General features: G+C 37.8%; 2 protein-coding genes across 2 annotated transcripts in view; one reads left to right on the forward strand and one right to left on the reverse strand.

The window, feature by feature from the left end:
• Positions 1-2,312: 2,312 nt before the first annotated feature.
• LOC139712934 (apoptosis-enhancing nuclease-like) lies at positions 2,313-3,335 on the reverse strand. The gene has a single exon (XM_071624714.1). The coding sequence runs from the start codon at positions 3,258-3,260 to the stop codon at positions 2,313-2,315; it is 948 nt and encodes a 315-aa protein (XP_071480815.1). The 5' UTR covers positions 3,261-3,335.
• Positions 3,336-8,570: 5,235 nt separating this feature from the next.
• The window catches only part of LOC139712942 (ATP-dependent RNA helicase dhx29-like), a 33,296-nt gene continuing 26,263 nt past the window's right edge, over positions 8,571-15,603 (forward strand). Inside the window, exons 1-6 of the mRNA XM_071624723.1 lie at positions 8,571-8,658; positions 10,771-10,847; positions 13,218-13,331; positions 13,735-13,864; positions 14,848-14,981; positions 15,437-15,565. Coding sequence (XP_071480824.1) covers positions 8,571-8,658; positions 10,771-10,847; positions 13,218-13,331; positions 13,735-13,864; positions 14,848-14,981; positions 15,437-15,565 — 672 coding nt within the window. The remainder of the gene's footprint in view (positions 8,659-10,770; positions 10,848-13,217; positions 13,332-13,734; positions 13,865-14,847; positions 14,982-15,436; positions 15,566-15,603) is intronic.

Genomic DNA, 15,603 nt, shown 5'->3' on the forward strand with positions numbered 1-15,603 from the left:
TTTTGGGTGGTCTTTAAGACAAGTTTTATAATGAGGTTTTTGTCATTTCTGTTTATGAAATTGATAAGAAATTGTGAGGAGCATGACATCGTCAATTTGCTGATTTGAATATCCAGAAGGACTGGTCAAGAAATGTTTTCCGAAAAAATTTGAAATTTCAAAATGTCATATCTTCCTTATTTCTTATCCAATTTTTGACATTTTTGTATCGTTCTGTTAACTCCACAAATTATGGTAATCAGACATACATGTCTGCGCATGTGCCTACATGCACTTTTCACTCAACCACAGGTCAGTCAAATAAAGTGTAACATGAATACATGTTATTGAAGTTGGAAAGATGGATCATATAGGCACATTTATTTTCATTCATACATATACACCTGTATAAATACATACTACATACATACATATACACATCAGTACAAGTATTTGAGGTACACATACATGTACACTACACCATGGTATGTATGCAGCATAAAATTTATACGTCAGATACAGTACTGTATCTTTTAATAATATATTGTTTTCAACGATTATACCCTACTGTACATGTACTGTGATTTGCACCGATTTCGACTTGCCCAAACAATCAAATTCAATAGCATGAAGATAAAACAATTATATGTGACGAATCAAATGTTCGTGCTGCAATCAAAATCAATTGAACCACAGATTCATATTGATATAATATTGAAAATATGTTTGTATCATTAATAAGACAGCATAGTGCTATCACAGGTCACAAGGTGACATACAAGTGTATGTACTCTATTGTCAGAGCTACATTGTACATGGGACTTTCAAATGAACAGTGACAGAAAGGACCTATTTGGTATGCAGCTGTTAGTTTCCTTACAGGAATAGATGCACATCTGCCATTAAAAATAATTAGAAAGAACAACAAACAAATCAGCCCCAGACAAGTGAGTACATGTATAATGCAGAACTTCTAAAATGCATTTAGTTTATGGATGTACAGTACGTGTAGGATGGTCCGAAGGTCATGTTGATACACTCAAAGATTGAACACTGATATTTGTGGCTGTTGACGTACTGTACTAAGGGGTACATTTGTAGTGTTACAAACTAGCTTTTCTTTTTTTGAAGCTCAAACTTCCTCCTTCATGTTCTCTTTTTCCAGCATACTATCAAAATCGTTTACTAGGCAAGATGAATCAATGCAGGCCTGTCAATAAGACAACAGCATGCCAGTACAAATGCATGCATCTACTTAGTTTGCTTTGAGATGAACCAGTCTATTTAAATGGATTATCTGAAAGTACACTGTACAGTGGACTCCAATTATAACAAAGTCCTTGGGACTGGCAATGTTCTTTCGTTATACCGAAATTTTGTTTTAACCAAATGAATAAACAATAAAAATACATAGCGTTGATAATGTTGCGGCCCTAAATTTTACTTCGTTGTATCCGGAATTTTTGTTATAACCTTGTTCTTTATACCGTGAGTGCACTGTAATTTAAATCATGGCCTTGGATACAAGACCTTGCGACCACCATTCTTGGAATTCCCATTCGAAGGGAAGGCTTTGAGGCAGAGACCCATACAAACAGGAACCTCAAAATGGTTTCAAATACAGAAAAAGACTCAAAGTCAGTTCACACTTTAAATTGAGAGATTTCTGTGTAGAAGAAATTGTACTGGAAAATCACTACCATCAGTTGCCATAAAAGCACAAGCCATAACATAATAAAGCATTCCTTGGTGCAGTTTTGCTTTGTCAGTCGGAAGAACATATGCATGATACATGTAAAGTAAAATGTCTGAAAATAAAAAGTCATTAAATTTCTAAAATACATAAATATTCTCATTCACCAAATTAGCTTTAAATGAAGATTTCTTAATTAATACAAGAATCAAGACACTATCTTCCCTGCTTACATGAACCATCTATTTGTGAACACTTTGGGACTAAATGTTGCTCTGCAAATTACAAGTACCATCAAATAGACACAAAACATTGTTCCTGCTTCAGCAGATGAACAGTTGTAACATGTGTACCAGAACAACTAATGCCCTTATTGTGGTGTTGCAATAATTGTGACCAAAAATGTTCTCCAAATCACTTGATTCAATTTATGAAAAAGGCATGCTTGAATGGACAAAAGTTTACCTGATAATGGCAACAAGTTTTCCCCTATTAAAACTAGTACACTGTCAATGAGCCTATTTTGTGTACTTTGCAGTACATTGTACACAATGATCACCTATGCTGTACCAGGTACACTGTTAGTCATCATGAATTTGTTTCTTTCTCTTTCTCGCTGTTAGTTTGTCACGTTGTTTGATTAGAACAAGTCATCTGGCCAGAAATGATCATCGAGGAAGGAAGTTCTGAAAGCCTGATCTGGAAAGTTTGATGCCCTCTCTTCCTCCCACGTCCGTTCCACAAGCCGATACAGTTTCATAGTGGCTTTTGCATCCTCGACTGAGGAATGCTCCCCTTTCTGTATCTCCATATGCAGCAGGTGTTTTGCCAGTGCTTTCAGACCGGTAGACTGAGTTGAAACGCCCATCTTTTCAAGGAGGTCCACCAGTGCACAGCATCTACTCGTATCCCTGATGTCCTCCGTGGGATGATGCAGGTTCAGTACACGGAGATCATTGATGATGGCATGGCCGACGATGATCTTATTCTTGAGAATATTTTTCACCTGGTCCCTTGACTCCACAAATGACAGTGCCTCTCGCATATTGCTGGGCCTAATGCCACTCCACCTGGTCCTGTAATCGGTGACTGGCATATCAGGTTTGACATACTGATCATAGATCGTTTTACCATGATAGTCAACAACACTGCACCTAGCCAGAGCACTCACTCGCCCCTTAGGTCCAACCCCGACCATCTCACAGTCAATGGCAACAATTTGTCGCTTTGCACTACTTTCCACTTGCGATGGTCCACTCACATCTTCTCGAACATCGGCTTGACGAGAGCCATCCTCATCAGCCTTGGCACTCGTTGACCCTTCAAAGAACACTCTGTGTATCGCACTGTTTACATCTGGATGTTCTGAAACTTCATCATCTTTTGGAGCAGTAATTTGTGTTGTTTGTTCTTGTGCAATATCACATTGAGGCACTATAGTATTTGCTGGTAGTTCTCTATTCCTCACGGGGTGCCGTATTGTTGGCATGACCTGTGTGATACACATCTGACGCTTTTTGCTGAGACTCACGCTCTGAAAGTGAAGTCTCTTACTGCTCTCCAGGAGCCGTAAGATTCTTCTGGGCATCTTCCTCTTCTGTGACCGGCGTGGTGACTTGTGACCCAATATTGTCGGCGTCAATTTAATCTGCCCCTCGGAGAATTCACATGGTGCACTCCTTTTAGTTCCACCAGCTGATCTCTCCCCCTTGTCCACTTCCTTACTTACAGTGCCAGTGGGCATGTTAACCTGGAGGGACAGAATTAGAAGGACGTACAAAAATGTATGAAAACAAATGGCATACACCATGTACATGTATTTCACAGCAAACGCAAATGGGCTTTCGAAGCTTAATGATTTGATTAAAGGTACAGTAGAACTCTAGATTACTTTTGAGTTTACAATATGTGTAGAGTCTATACATATCCCAAATTCCAACATGTACTGTAACAAGTGTAAGACAATTCTGCAAGTGGTTGACCGAGTGTGCAATTCAATGAATGTAACCACACTGACTGATCTGTGATAGTGACGAGAAAAAAAAAAGGCATACAACTACACAAGTAATATAACCTCAATAGAAACATTGTACCGACTAAAATTTACCGGTATCATCCCAGAGGAAAGAGATTTCCCGCCTTGGATACAAGCAATGCATTTGTTACAGGGCAGGGCCAGGGGGGTTGTACATTGTTATTGTATATTCTTAAGTCGTTCAGTTCATGATTATCAGTTGATACGCAATTCAGTGTTGATGACAGTGAGTGCTATATAGGGGTCTTATGCTAAGGTTGTAAGCAATACCCATTCCACTATGCCTTAAAAATGGATTGATTGTCATTGAATATTACCCATGATTACCAGTAAGTTTACAACATCAAAAGAAACGAATGGGACTTATCATTAGCATTTGCGCACATGTCTCTGCACGTTTTTACGGTTTGCAGTCAAACCTCGAAACGAATTTAGTTACTCACCTCTTCATCCATTAAATTTAGCCAACCGTCCACATTTGTGATGGTCGTATATACTCTAGTAGGTGTCCAGAGTACAAGATCGAATCTATCCCGACAAAGAAATACGCCAGGACTTTAAATCTTCTGTTACACTCGATTATCCCTTTTTTTTTCGTCCGATGTCGCAATCACATTATGTGTATATAACACGTGCACGTGTCACAGAACTCTACACGCAGTTGTGTGGTACGTGTACGTGCATACGATGTACGAGTGCTTGTTGTGTGAGAGCAAGAGGGCGCCGGAAGCCGGGGGGGGGGGGGGGGGGGGGGGAAGGGGTGGCACTTGCCCCCCCCCCCCCCCCCCCCCCATACTTTTTTTTTTCATAATTCGTTATTACATTACAATATCTATATACAGTACTAACATGTACTTGCGAGTAATTTCAGTGTATAGATGGTAGCCTCGCGTCCTCGAGTGTTCCCCCTGAAACATACCTCTAGTAAACCTTTCATTTTCCCTTTCTTCTATGCTTTTTAGCAATATAAGAATAATTTTTATTGCTCGAACAATGCGATCACGTTTAAGCTTTTGAGAAATACATTTCAGACGAATGGCAAAGTGAAAGTGGCTCGCTCGCTCAGCCCGTACATATTTATAGTAAAATGAACAGTTTTCATAAGTTATGATGATAGTCCTTCGCAGTGATGTTTGTTTTACTACGTTTAATTCCACAGAAATTTGAATCAAAATGTTTTGTAAACGCGACTTTTAAACTCTGTTTTTACACCCCTCCCCCACCCCGCTCGGTCACTTCGCTCCCTCGCCGAGGATCTCACACCGTCACATTATGTACCCCCGTATGTTATGATCGTAGTCCTTCACACTAATTTCTTTTCGCCATGTTTAATTCCCCAGAAATTAGCTTTTAAATGCTCTATAAACGCGACTTTTATATACTCTATTATACAAAAAGTCCCTACCGTGGGAGGGGGTATCCCCAAACACTCCCCCCGCTACTACGATACAACTGATTTTATTAGGTCTACTCAAAGAGGTTCTATATGCAACCTATTAGGGTGTACTCCACAATTTTGATTTGATTTGATTTGATTTTGTACAATGGTACAAGTCAATTTAACACATGAATATGAGCAGCTTTCCTAACTTCTAATATCTTCAAAAATTCATAGATATGTTAAGGATCACTACCAAAATATAGTAATCTGCTCATTCTAGTGTCATTATCAACTTTTCAGGTTGTTTAAAGAGGAAATCCAGTCCAAATATATAAGTTAGTCTGATAAAAAAGGAGTAAAATATAACAGTATAATTTGGATCGAAATCAGATGAAAAGATTAAGTAAGGAAGTTATGACATTTTGAAGTTTTGCTATATTGGGGGAAAACAGTTCTTGCAGAATTTAACAAACGAAATAGGTTTTGAAAAATGACAAAGCAAGGATAGCATCGTGAATTTGTCATTTGGAAAGGTAAAGGTGCATGATCGTAACGAAACATAAAGATGATGAAAAACCATCTAGGCCTACCTGAAATTCAAAAGTGGCTTAGTCAAAATGTGAAGAATGGTCAATGAAGTAAGATAAAGCATGACATTAGTTATGAGGTATGTATGTATACATGCAAAATTTGTGACAATTCTCTAAATGTTTTGTACACCCTACCCCCCCCCCCCAAAAAAAAATGTTTCTTATAGTGAATCATGTTTCTGGTCCAGTTTTTAGCAAATGGAAACCCTCTACCCCTGTAGACATGGCTGCTATTTATATAGATTCATCACTCATGCCGCGTATGTAAAAAAAAAGAAAAGAAAAAGAGAAGAAACAAACAAACAGAACCTACATCGTGCGGATTGAGGGGAATGCAGTAACATTAGTAGAACATGCATCTGCGAAGCTTTTAGGAAAATCAGACAATCTGTTGAATAATTATTAATTCTTAAGGTTTCAGTGCCACTATCGCTGGATGAAAAGACTATATATACAACATTTTTGTGACGCCATGTGGCTACAACGACCCTAACATATAATTATAAAGAAAGAACATTCAAAATACATTTAGCCTATTTCCACTTTATATTCAATTTTCGATTTCAATTCATTTATTTCTATATACTTCTCATTGATGAATATTACATCAGAAATAATAGTACAAGTTCTTTTACCTTGCAACAATGTGCAAAAATGAACAATATTATGGTAGATGATAACACAGCAATTGTAATGATAACTGGTCGAAATCAAAATGGGGTTGGACAAAGAAAAGTTAGTATGACAGGACCTACATGAAAGCAAGCTTGTTTGGCTGTATAAGCCCCGAGTAATCATAGTTTGTAGATAAAGAAACGGAGAACGGATAGAAGATAGATCAGGCGATTCATGGTACCAAATAAGAGAAGCGGGGTATGCCTATATGATTAAAAAAGAGAAGAACAAAAAAAAAAAAAAACAACCCAAAAAACCTAGTATACTAAATATGTGAACCGTTATTGTGACCCGACTATCACTCGTTTCCGGAGTAGAACGTGATTTACATTGAATATATATATATATATATATATATATATATATATATATATATATATATATATGTATATATATATATATATATATATATATATATATATATATATATATATATATATATATATATATAGGGCCTATACTTTGGTATACACTAAACTGTTGTTGCATTAAAACTATCACAAGGTTATATCCAGTAAAACACAAAAAGTGACATGTACACCTGCCGTCAAGCTTTTGGTAGAAAGTGAGAGAGAGAGAGAGAGGTATAAACAAGAGGGAAGAAGGAAGAGAAGGAGACGAAGTAGAGTGAGGAATTGCTATAATGATGAATTCGGAGAGCCTGACGGCAAAGTTGGACAAAATGGCCAAAAATGCAATCTGCAGCGTGTTGACAAGAATGTTTAATAGGACAATAAGATACCACGATATATGACATAAGACATTGCAAATTTATTCAGTGTCTGCAGGATATGCACTCAATAAACACTCTTTTAATTTGCGTTTGAAGGAATATAACGACGAGCAGCTTGTTATTTCGGGGGAGAGGTCATTCCAGTATATGGGGCCCGTATACATTATCGTTTTTTTGCATAAATTGTTCGAGTACGTGGAAGGTGAAATGCGTCACTTTGGCGGGTAGGATACTAATAGTAATTATGAATCAAATTATTTTTCCTGAACATGCGAGTAAAAACATCGGGTAACTCCTTGGCCGAAAATTTATACATATTAAATATGCCAGACGTTATAACTGAACAGATCTGATGTTTTCAGTATTTTATTTTTGAAGAAAAGTTGTTCGTGTGGGACAACGTATATGGAAGAGCACTGGACTAACCTCTTTCAGAAAGCAGGAACAATAATATTTTATACGACAGTAGCAGTTAAGTAGATGGAATAAAATATGCACTTTTATTAAAGACAATGAAATTTTGTGTAATTCTCTTTGTTTTCACTCTCTTTATAGGGCCTATCGTCACGATCGAACTGACGGGAGTACCAAAAATTGATCGAAAATTCATAACTTTATTTTGAACGGATTGTCCGATTTTCTTCAAACTTCGCTGAAGTAACAATACTAATACAGCCCAAATACACTGTATTGCTGCATTTATTAAATCCACATTTTCGGGCTTTTGAGCGGCCGCAGGTTCCCGTGTAGAGAAAACTTGGGCGGGGGGTGGGGGGGGGGGGAATGCTTCATAAAGTTGTTCTTAAAGTTACGAACAACTTACGAACGACTGTTGATCACTTCTAATCAGGGCCGGCGGAGCGTTTTCAAAAATGGGGGGGGGGGGCACTTCCGGGTTTCATGAGCTAACAAGAAAAAAAAAATGCCTTCAGCTCAACTTCTGGTGCCACTTCCGGGTTTCTTCAGCTGACAAGCAAAAAGAAAAGAAGTTTTCAGCTCATCTTTCTCCTTCCACTTCCGGGTTTCTTCAGCTGACAAGCAAAAAGAAAAGAAGTTTTCAGCTCATCTTTCTCCTTCCACTTCCGGGTTTCTTCAGCTGACAAGCAAAAAAAGAAGAAGAGAAAAAAGGTCTTCACCTTTCATGTACTAGTATTGTGCTATACTTATCGGAATTAATGATTCAGCACAAGAACTGATCACCAGTCGTTCAATTAAAGTCGTTCGTTTTATGAAACACCCCGGGGAGGGGTGGTTGGGGGATACGGGGGGGGGGGGGGGAGGATCAGGAGGCAGGGTTGATAGTGCACGTGTAGAAATAGCAGGTACGTACAAAGATCCTCCTCTTTGGTGTAAAAACGAGTGTATACTGTATAGCTCTTCCAACACAGACGACGAGTGACTGACTACTCACACTGCTTACCTCGCGTTAGCTGTTCGGACTCTACATCGACATTGATAAAAGTCGAAAGCATATAAGATCTAAGATGGGAAAGAAGAAAAAGGTATCAAGTAGACCCATTTGCACGGAAAGCATCCCAGGGAAGGCTAGTGGAAGCGGAGCGGACAATAAAGGTCAGTCCCATATGCTGATAAATATGTCTGTGAAAAACATACGTTTCATTCTAGGTTCTAATGATTCCTGGGGAAACCCCGTGCAATTACTGCCAAGCTCTTATGTCAAAGACACGATAGTTTGTGTGTTTGTTTGTTTTTACACGTTGATCCTTCTGATGTCGTGGATTTGCATCGTCGGCATCGTCATTTATCATCTGATACATTGATTTATTAATATTATTTTGTACCAAAATCATAAACATAGACTAGACATAGAAATAGAATTTAAAAGGTTTTCTCCCAAAAGTTTTTCAGATGCCGGATGGGCAAACTAAGCATGCAAGGTTCGACTTCCCTTACCAAAACTTGACCATAACTTGACCATGCACAAAATGCATAGGTTTCTACATACATGTACTGATATAGCCGGTGGTCGAATTTTTTATGACGGTATATGGATTATGGTCCAATTTAATTGGGAATCTGCATCACAGAAACTGGAGTGGAGGAAAGCAAAAATCAGAATTAAAAAGATGTTGGGGGGGGGGGCATGTTCTTGTAAACTTTACGTGCTCAAGAACTCTTATCTCGTATGTTTCAAATTTTACCCAGGCCAGGGAATGTGTCATATAAAATCTTAACTTATTGTGTACCTTTTAACCTTTTTTTTTTTTTTTGCTAATGTCAAAGATGCCTAACCACCCCACCCCCCACCCCCACCCCCCCCCCCCCCCAAAAAAAAAGTGATAGTATTGTTGTTGCTGAAATACTTCCTTGGCCAGGTACCCACAATGAAAATGTAATACAAAGTATGTACATTTATTTGTAGGCCCTATACTGTTTAGATCATGTCAAATCTGTAATCATCTCGAATGAAACAAAGAAAAAAGGTGTCATAAAACCTGTACAGAGTATTTTATCTGTGTAGTACTGGTACAAGTATATCATATTGTGATAATCTAAAAACTATTTCTTTTTATTTTTCTTCTTATTTCTCCTCAACAGTCAGATCACAGTTTACTGATTATTAGCAATTTTATTATATGACAAAATGAATGATCAATATGAATAAGTAGCATGCATTAGTAGTAAGTTACTACAAACGATAGTACTATTATTCTTAAGTCATTTTTTTTTTCATCCATTTCACTATTCAGCGACATGTGTCATTGGTTGTAGAGAAACACACCTGCACTTCTATTCATGTTCTCATTAGCTCATTGGATGGATACAACTGTATCTCGTTTTTGCTAGGGATTGCATTTACATTAAAAAATTTTCTGTTGTCAAATGCCAGTCATTTCTTCATTTGGGGGGGGGCGGTCAGGGGCTTTCATTAGGTCATTCTTTTCACTGTCACACTATGGAAATCATATTTTTTCGGCATTTTGCTTTAGAAGAATTATTTTTAGTAAATAAGGAGGCAGAGTACTAAGAATAAGAAACCTTCTCAGTGATCTGTTCCCCACGAGGAGTTTTTGTTTGTTAAGATACAGCAATTTAATAGGCAATAATGCATCACATGCAGCCCTCTGTCACGTCCTCATGCATGAATCATACCTAGTATTGACACCATTCTAGGCATAGTAGTAACATAAAACAACACTATGACTTGTGCACAGATCATTGCTAGGATAATATAGATATCTTGATGTATTCAATACACCATCAGCTGGTCAACATCCATTTTTCTGACTTCATAACCCAAGCTCCACACATCAGAGATTATATATACACCTTGTGTTAGATCTAAATTGCTCAAACTCTCTGTCCCCAAAGCAACAATTGATTCCCACAAATTATCCCTCTATCCCCGAACCACTCACATCTGGAACCAGTTACCAACCATGGCAGTTTGATACTGGCCAAACATTCACTGCTTTCCAGGAGGCTGCCCTTCCTGTCATCAGAGGGTCCCTTGGGGCTGTAAATTTTACCGTTTTTTTTTTTTTTTGTATGCACATCACTGTTTGAAAAATGCAACAGTTAATAGACTACACCATCATCTATGGTCACAGGACATTCCATCCCATTTTAGTTTAGAAAGAGCTGCTTCAGGAATTATCTCATCAAGGTTCAAGATGTCAGTTATTATCATTATTATTTTTTCTTTTCTTTTTTTTGCTGCAGTTCCCAAAAAGTATGCCTTTGAGCCTGGGAAGGGTGCATCCGTCTCTGCAGACTCCAGTGACAAGTCTGTGCAAAAGGTGAGAAACATTCGATCTTATATCTAATTTTTTTTGTCCATACTAATGTAAAACTTGATGCTTTTGTGCAAGTAATTTTTACACTCTTCCAGGTATGATGAATTTTGTGTGTTTTTTATTCTGTGTAATCAAAACATCATGTTTATCACAAGCAAAAATATTCATGCTAGTTTCTGGTTGCGCGAAATGTGTGAAAATTTCCACACCGTGAACATTTTCGGTTCAGTTTAACAGTGGTCTCTGGAAGTCAGAGACAATCTGGAGAAAGTGTGCTCGTGATTGTTTGTTTTTGTTGTTTTGGTTTTGCTTTGTTTTGCTGAGTTTTTTTCTGGGGGGGGGGGGTGTCTAAGGGAAGCAGGGGAGTAGAGCTCTTGTGAAGACCTTCTGACCCCAGCTATAATACAACTTAAAAGTGAAGGTAGCAGGGTTCATGGAGCTAGCTGGAACCAAACACCTGGAAAAGAGTTAAGCCACAGTTAGCGGCCTCACCCTACACTGTTGACACCACACTTCCACAGTGTAGGCTCACCCTTTATCCCAACTTTCTACACCAATGACAGTGAGGCAAAAAACATTAAGGAAGACGTAAATGTAAATGACTCATTAACCCATTGAGGACGAGTCCCGAGTATACTGGGGCAAGTGTCTATGGAGAATGCGTGTTGTAGCAAAATCAGTCTATTGTCAACGGGTTAATGTAGGTTACTGTTAACATAATGTGATTTGTGCTGGATATTGCTTGCACATGTGTGATGTTTAGCGCATGGTGCATACAAGTGCTTTAGATTTTGCCCTCTACCTCCCAAAGTTTTCCTTTACATGCCTTGCCCAAATGGTGATACTTTGGTCTTTATGGGACATTATTGTCATTCATCACCTGTACCATGCTAGCTTGATTTTGATAGAATATGATACAGTATAAGAGCATTATTTGCTCTCTGTATTTATTTAAATTTGTATGGTCTATATTGCTTTGAGACCATGGAAATTGGCAAAGTAAAGCAGCGACAATCACAGGGGCCATGTGGGGTTGCCCCCCTCCCCCCCCCCCCCCCCCCCTCCAAAAAAAATAAACAAAAAGAAATGCCGGAAGCCCCATGAAATTCTGAACATTGAAACTTAATTTTAAATAAAAACCTATCGGTTCTAAGGTATCAGATCATGAACTACTAGTATTGCTGGTAGAAGGTGGTCAAAATACAGTAAATTATAAGATGTTAACCTGTTCCTTACTAAATTCTGAAATCCCCATAGACTTAATACACAGGCCACCAGGCTCCCATATGGAACAGGTTAAGATTATAATCTTTTGATCATAAGAATTGACATCTACCGCGCTTCATCAACACACACATGCACACAAACACATGTATGACACAAAGGCCATTAAAGGACAAGTTCACCTTCATAGACATGTGGGTTGAGTGGATGCAGCAATATTAGTAGTTCACACATCAGTGAGAGTTTGAGCAAAATCGGACTTGCCGTTCAAAAGTTATGAATTTTTGAAGTTTCTGCTCACTCAAGGCTGGATGAGAAGACTACTATAGCTTGTGATGTCACATGAGTACAACGATATAAAGAAAGAATAAAGAAAATTCAACATATTTTCACTTTTCTCGCATAACAAAAGAACACTTGACTTCTCTCTTTCAGAAGGCAGGGGAAATAAAATTACCCTTAACATATGTCAGTAACAAGTCCAAGAAATGTGCACTTTATTCAAAAAGTAAAGTTTTGTGAAATTCTCTTTTTATTTTCTTTATATGGTTGTATGCATATGACATCATGTACTGTAGTAGTCTTCTCATCCAGCAGTGACTACGCAGATACTTTAAAAATTAATAACTTTTGAACGGATTGTCCGATTTTCCCCAAACTTTCACTGATGTGTTCTACTAATATTGCTGCATTCACTCAATCCACATGTATATGAAGGTGGACTTGTCCTTTAACCTGTTGAGGACAGGGGGGGGGGGGGGGGGGGGGAGAACTGACCCTTAACTGAAACAGCCACTATCCCCCCCCCCCCACACACACACACACACTAGAAATGTTCCATGGCTCAAAGCGCATTATCATTAGTGTCATCACAGCTTTCACTACTATTGACATCTACTAGTTAGCTAACAATAGGGTTTTTGCATGCTATGTGTTCTTGTGTTTTGATTTGCTCATTCACAGGCTCAACAATGAGTGCAGATTCCTGGCAGGTATCCAAATTACAGTGTGTTTTTTTTTTTTTCTTCTTCTTTTTTTGTGTGGAGAAATCACATTGAGAAATTGGCAGATTGTTCAGATTATCTAATTCTGTTCACAGGTTGTACAAATAATGTCATATATCTACTCTGCTTCTCTTCTCACATACAGGTTGTCATCTCACCCGACAAAGAGCGTGCTATCGTCGACGAAATCCTGAAGCACAAACAGGCCAGCGAGGACAGCAGTAGCGTATCTGGGAGACTTACGAAAAAGAAACTCACAGTAAGGGCTTTTGTGTGTTTGATAGTTTGTTCGTTTGTTTTTTCATTTGTTTGTTTTTGTTTGTGTGTGTGTGTGTATGTATGTGTCTTACATGACCTCTATTTCATGTATATTGTCTTACAGGACAATTATGTCATCTGTTAGTGTGCTTTTAATGACCTTTATTTCATGCATGTGTTTGTGTGTGTACTGTAGATGTGTGTGTGTGTGTGTGTTGATGAAGCTAGGTAGATATCAATTTTTAGTCAATTGTTAAGATCAAAAGATTATAATCTTAACATCTTCTAATTGACTGTATTTTGACCACCCTCTATCAGCAATAGTTCATGATCTGAGACCTTAGAACTGATGGTTTTTTCATTCACCCGTGTATTTCACTTTCTTCTTTTTTTTTATTGAAAAGGACCTGTACAATGCTCTGGAAGATGTTGGATTCAAGCACAGCCAGATCATAGACTCCATGCGTAATACTGTAAGCTATGGGGGAGATCTTCACTCGGCTCTTGATTGGCTCTGCCTGAACCTGTCCGATGGTAAGATGTCTGCCTCTGCAGGTGCTACTTGCAGATGCCTTCAGTTGACTTGCAGTGTAGGCCTATCATGGGGAGCTCATAATAAAAACAAACGGGTCTAATTTGACTCTCAAATCCTTGTAGAATTTTGCACAAAAGTTGTAATCTCTAGGTGCCATCATTAAATTGGCATCAGTAAATTTGGTAGCATATGATAATGATGATAATGATGATGATGATGATGATGATGATGATAATAATGATGATAATAATAACAATAATGGCAGTGCCCTCTGCTTTATGCAATGGCAACACTGAAGAGGCTATCCTGGATAAAGAAGACATTAATTTTATTATCATTATTATTAGCTACTACTACTACTACTACTACTACTACTACTACTACTACTATTACTATTGTTATCATCATCACCATGTAATTGAGAAAGATGAGATAGAATTTGAATATTAGATTGATTTAATTTAATGCATTAAACCAGAAATAAATGTTAAAAAAAAAACGCAAACAAACAAATGTCAGTTTGATAAAGCATAAAGAGCCTGTATAGATGTAGTAATGAAGAGGCTTTTGAAAATTGTGCAACTGAAACAAACTATGGTATAACACAAAAATAGGTACCAAATTAAGAATTTGTATATTCTCTACTTCATGAAGCGCTTGCAAGGAATGGCAACACACGTAATTAGAAATACACCACCAAACTACAAAATATTGCTTTCTTGGCTCCATTGAGGTAGTCATAAATAGGCTCTTGCACATACTATAAAACAAGGAATGTACCAATGCCTTTTTATTGAAAGTGAAATATCAACGAGATGTCTTTTCCACATACAGTTGTAGATATTTACTCGGATGTAGGGAAATTAGACACATCGATGTACCCTGATGGAGGTGGTTGATTTTTCATATGAGAGATCTATCTATAATCCTTCTTTATCATTTCTGTTTAATTGTCATACCTATTTCTTTGTTTTTCATACAGATCAATTACCAAGTGGATTCTCAGAGAAGTATGTGGAAGACGAAAAGAAGAAAGAGAAGGAGAGGGCAAAGTTCATTCCTGATGAGAGTGATCAAATACCAAGGAAAGAGAATGAACCAAAAAAGGAGGAGAAGGTATAATTTATCTTTTCATCTTCCATCACACAATCACAATATTTGTTATTAGTTGCTACAGAGTTTTATTACTTTTGTTTGTTTTGCGTACGTACAATCATATAATGCAAATCAGAATAAGTTTCTGATTGATTCTTTTACTTCAAAAAACATTGCAGAAGAAGGCTTTTGATCTCCTGTGAACAACAGCAAAGTTGATGACATTGTTGTTGGTAATGTAACACCCGGGCCCTGTTTTATGAAGAGTTAAAATCGATTATAAAGTTGATTTCAACTGTAAGTCTATGGCAGACTGTGTGGTAAGGAAATTTAAAATCGATTTTATCTTTTGATAAAACGGGGCCCTGAAGTTTGTAATCTTCACTTGCTACAAATTCCTAGTTCTACATTTTATATTCTGTGTAAATTGTGATGATATTTGCAGAACTTATCTCATGGTCATTAATACATGTCAGGTTAAGGTCAGGCCCAAGCAGCGAGGAATGTCCACCAAAGAATGGACATTACAGTATGCCGAACAACTGAGTGACAAGGAGAGTGAAGATTCGGCAGACGATCAACCAGAATCTTGGAAGAAGGAACCAGTGAGTGGGTTTTTGTGTTTGCATGATTTCAGCTTTTT

Source organism: Diadema antillarum, unplaced genomic scaffold (genome assembly GCF_040938485.1).
Source record: "Diadema antillarum isolate AM-2024a unplaced genomic scaffold, OU_Dant_1.0 seq00001878_RagTag, whole genome shotgun sequence".
Classification (NCBI taxonomy): Eukaryota; Metazoa; Echinodermata; class Echinoidea; order Diadematoida; family Diadematidae; genus Diadema; species Diadema antillarum.

Coding starts and splice junctions, on each gene's coding strand:
- LOC139712934 (XM_071624714.1), bottom strand. CDS start 3,260: ATGCCCAGAAGAATCTTACGGCTCCTGGAGAGCAGTAAGAGACTTCAC.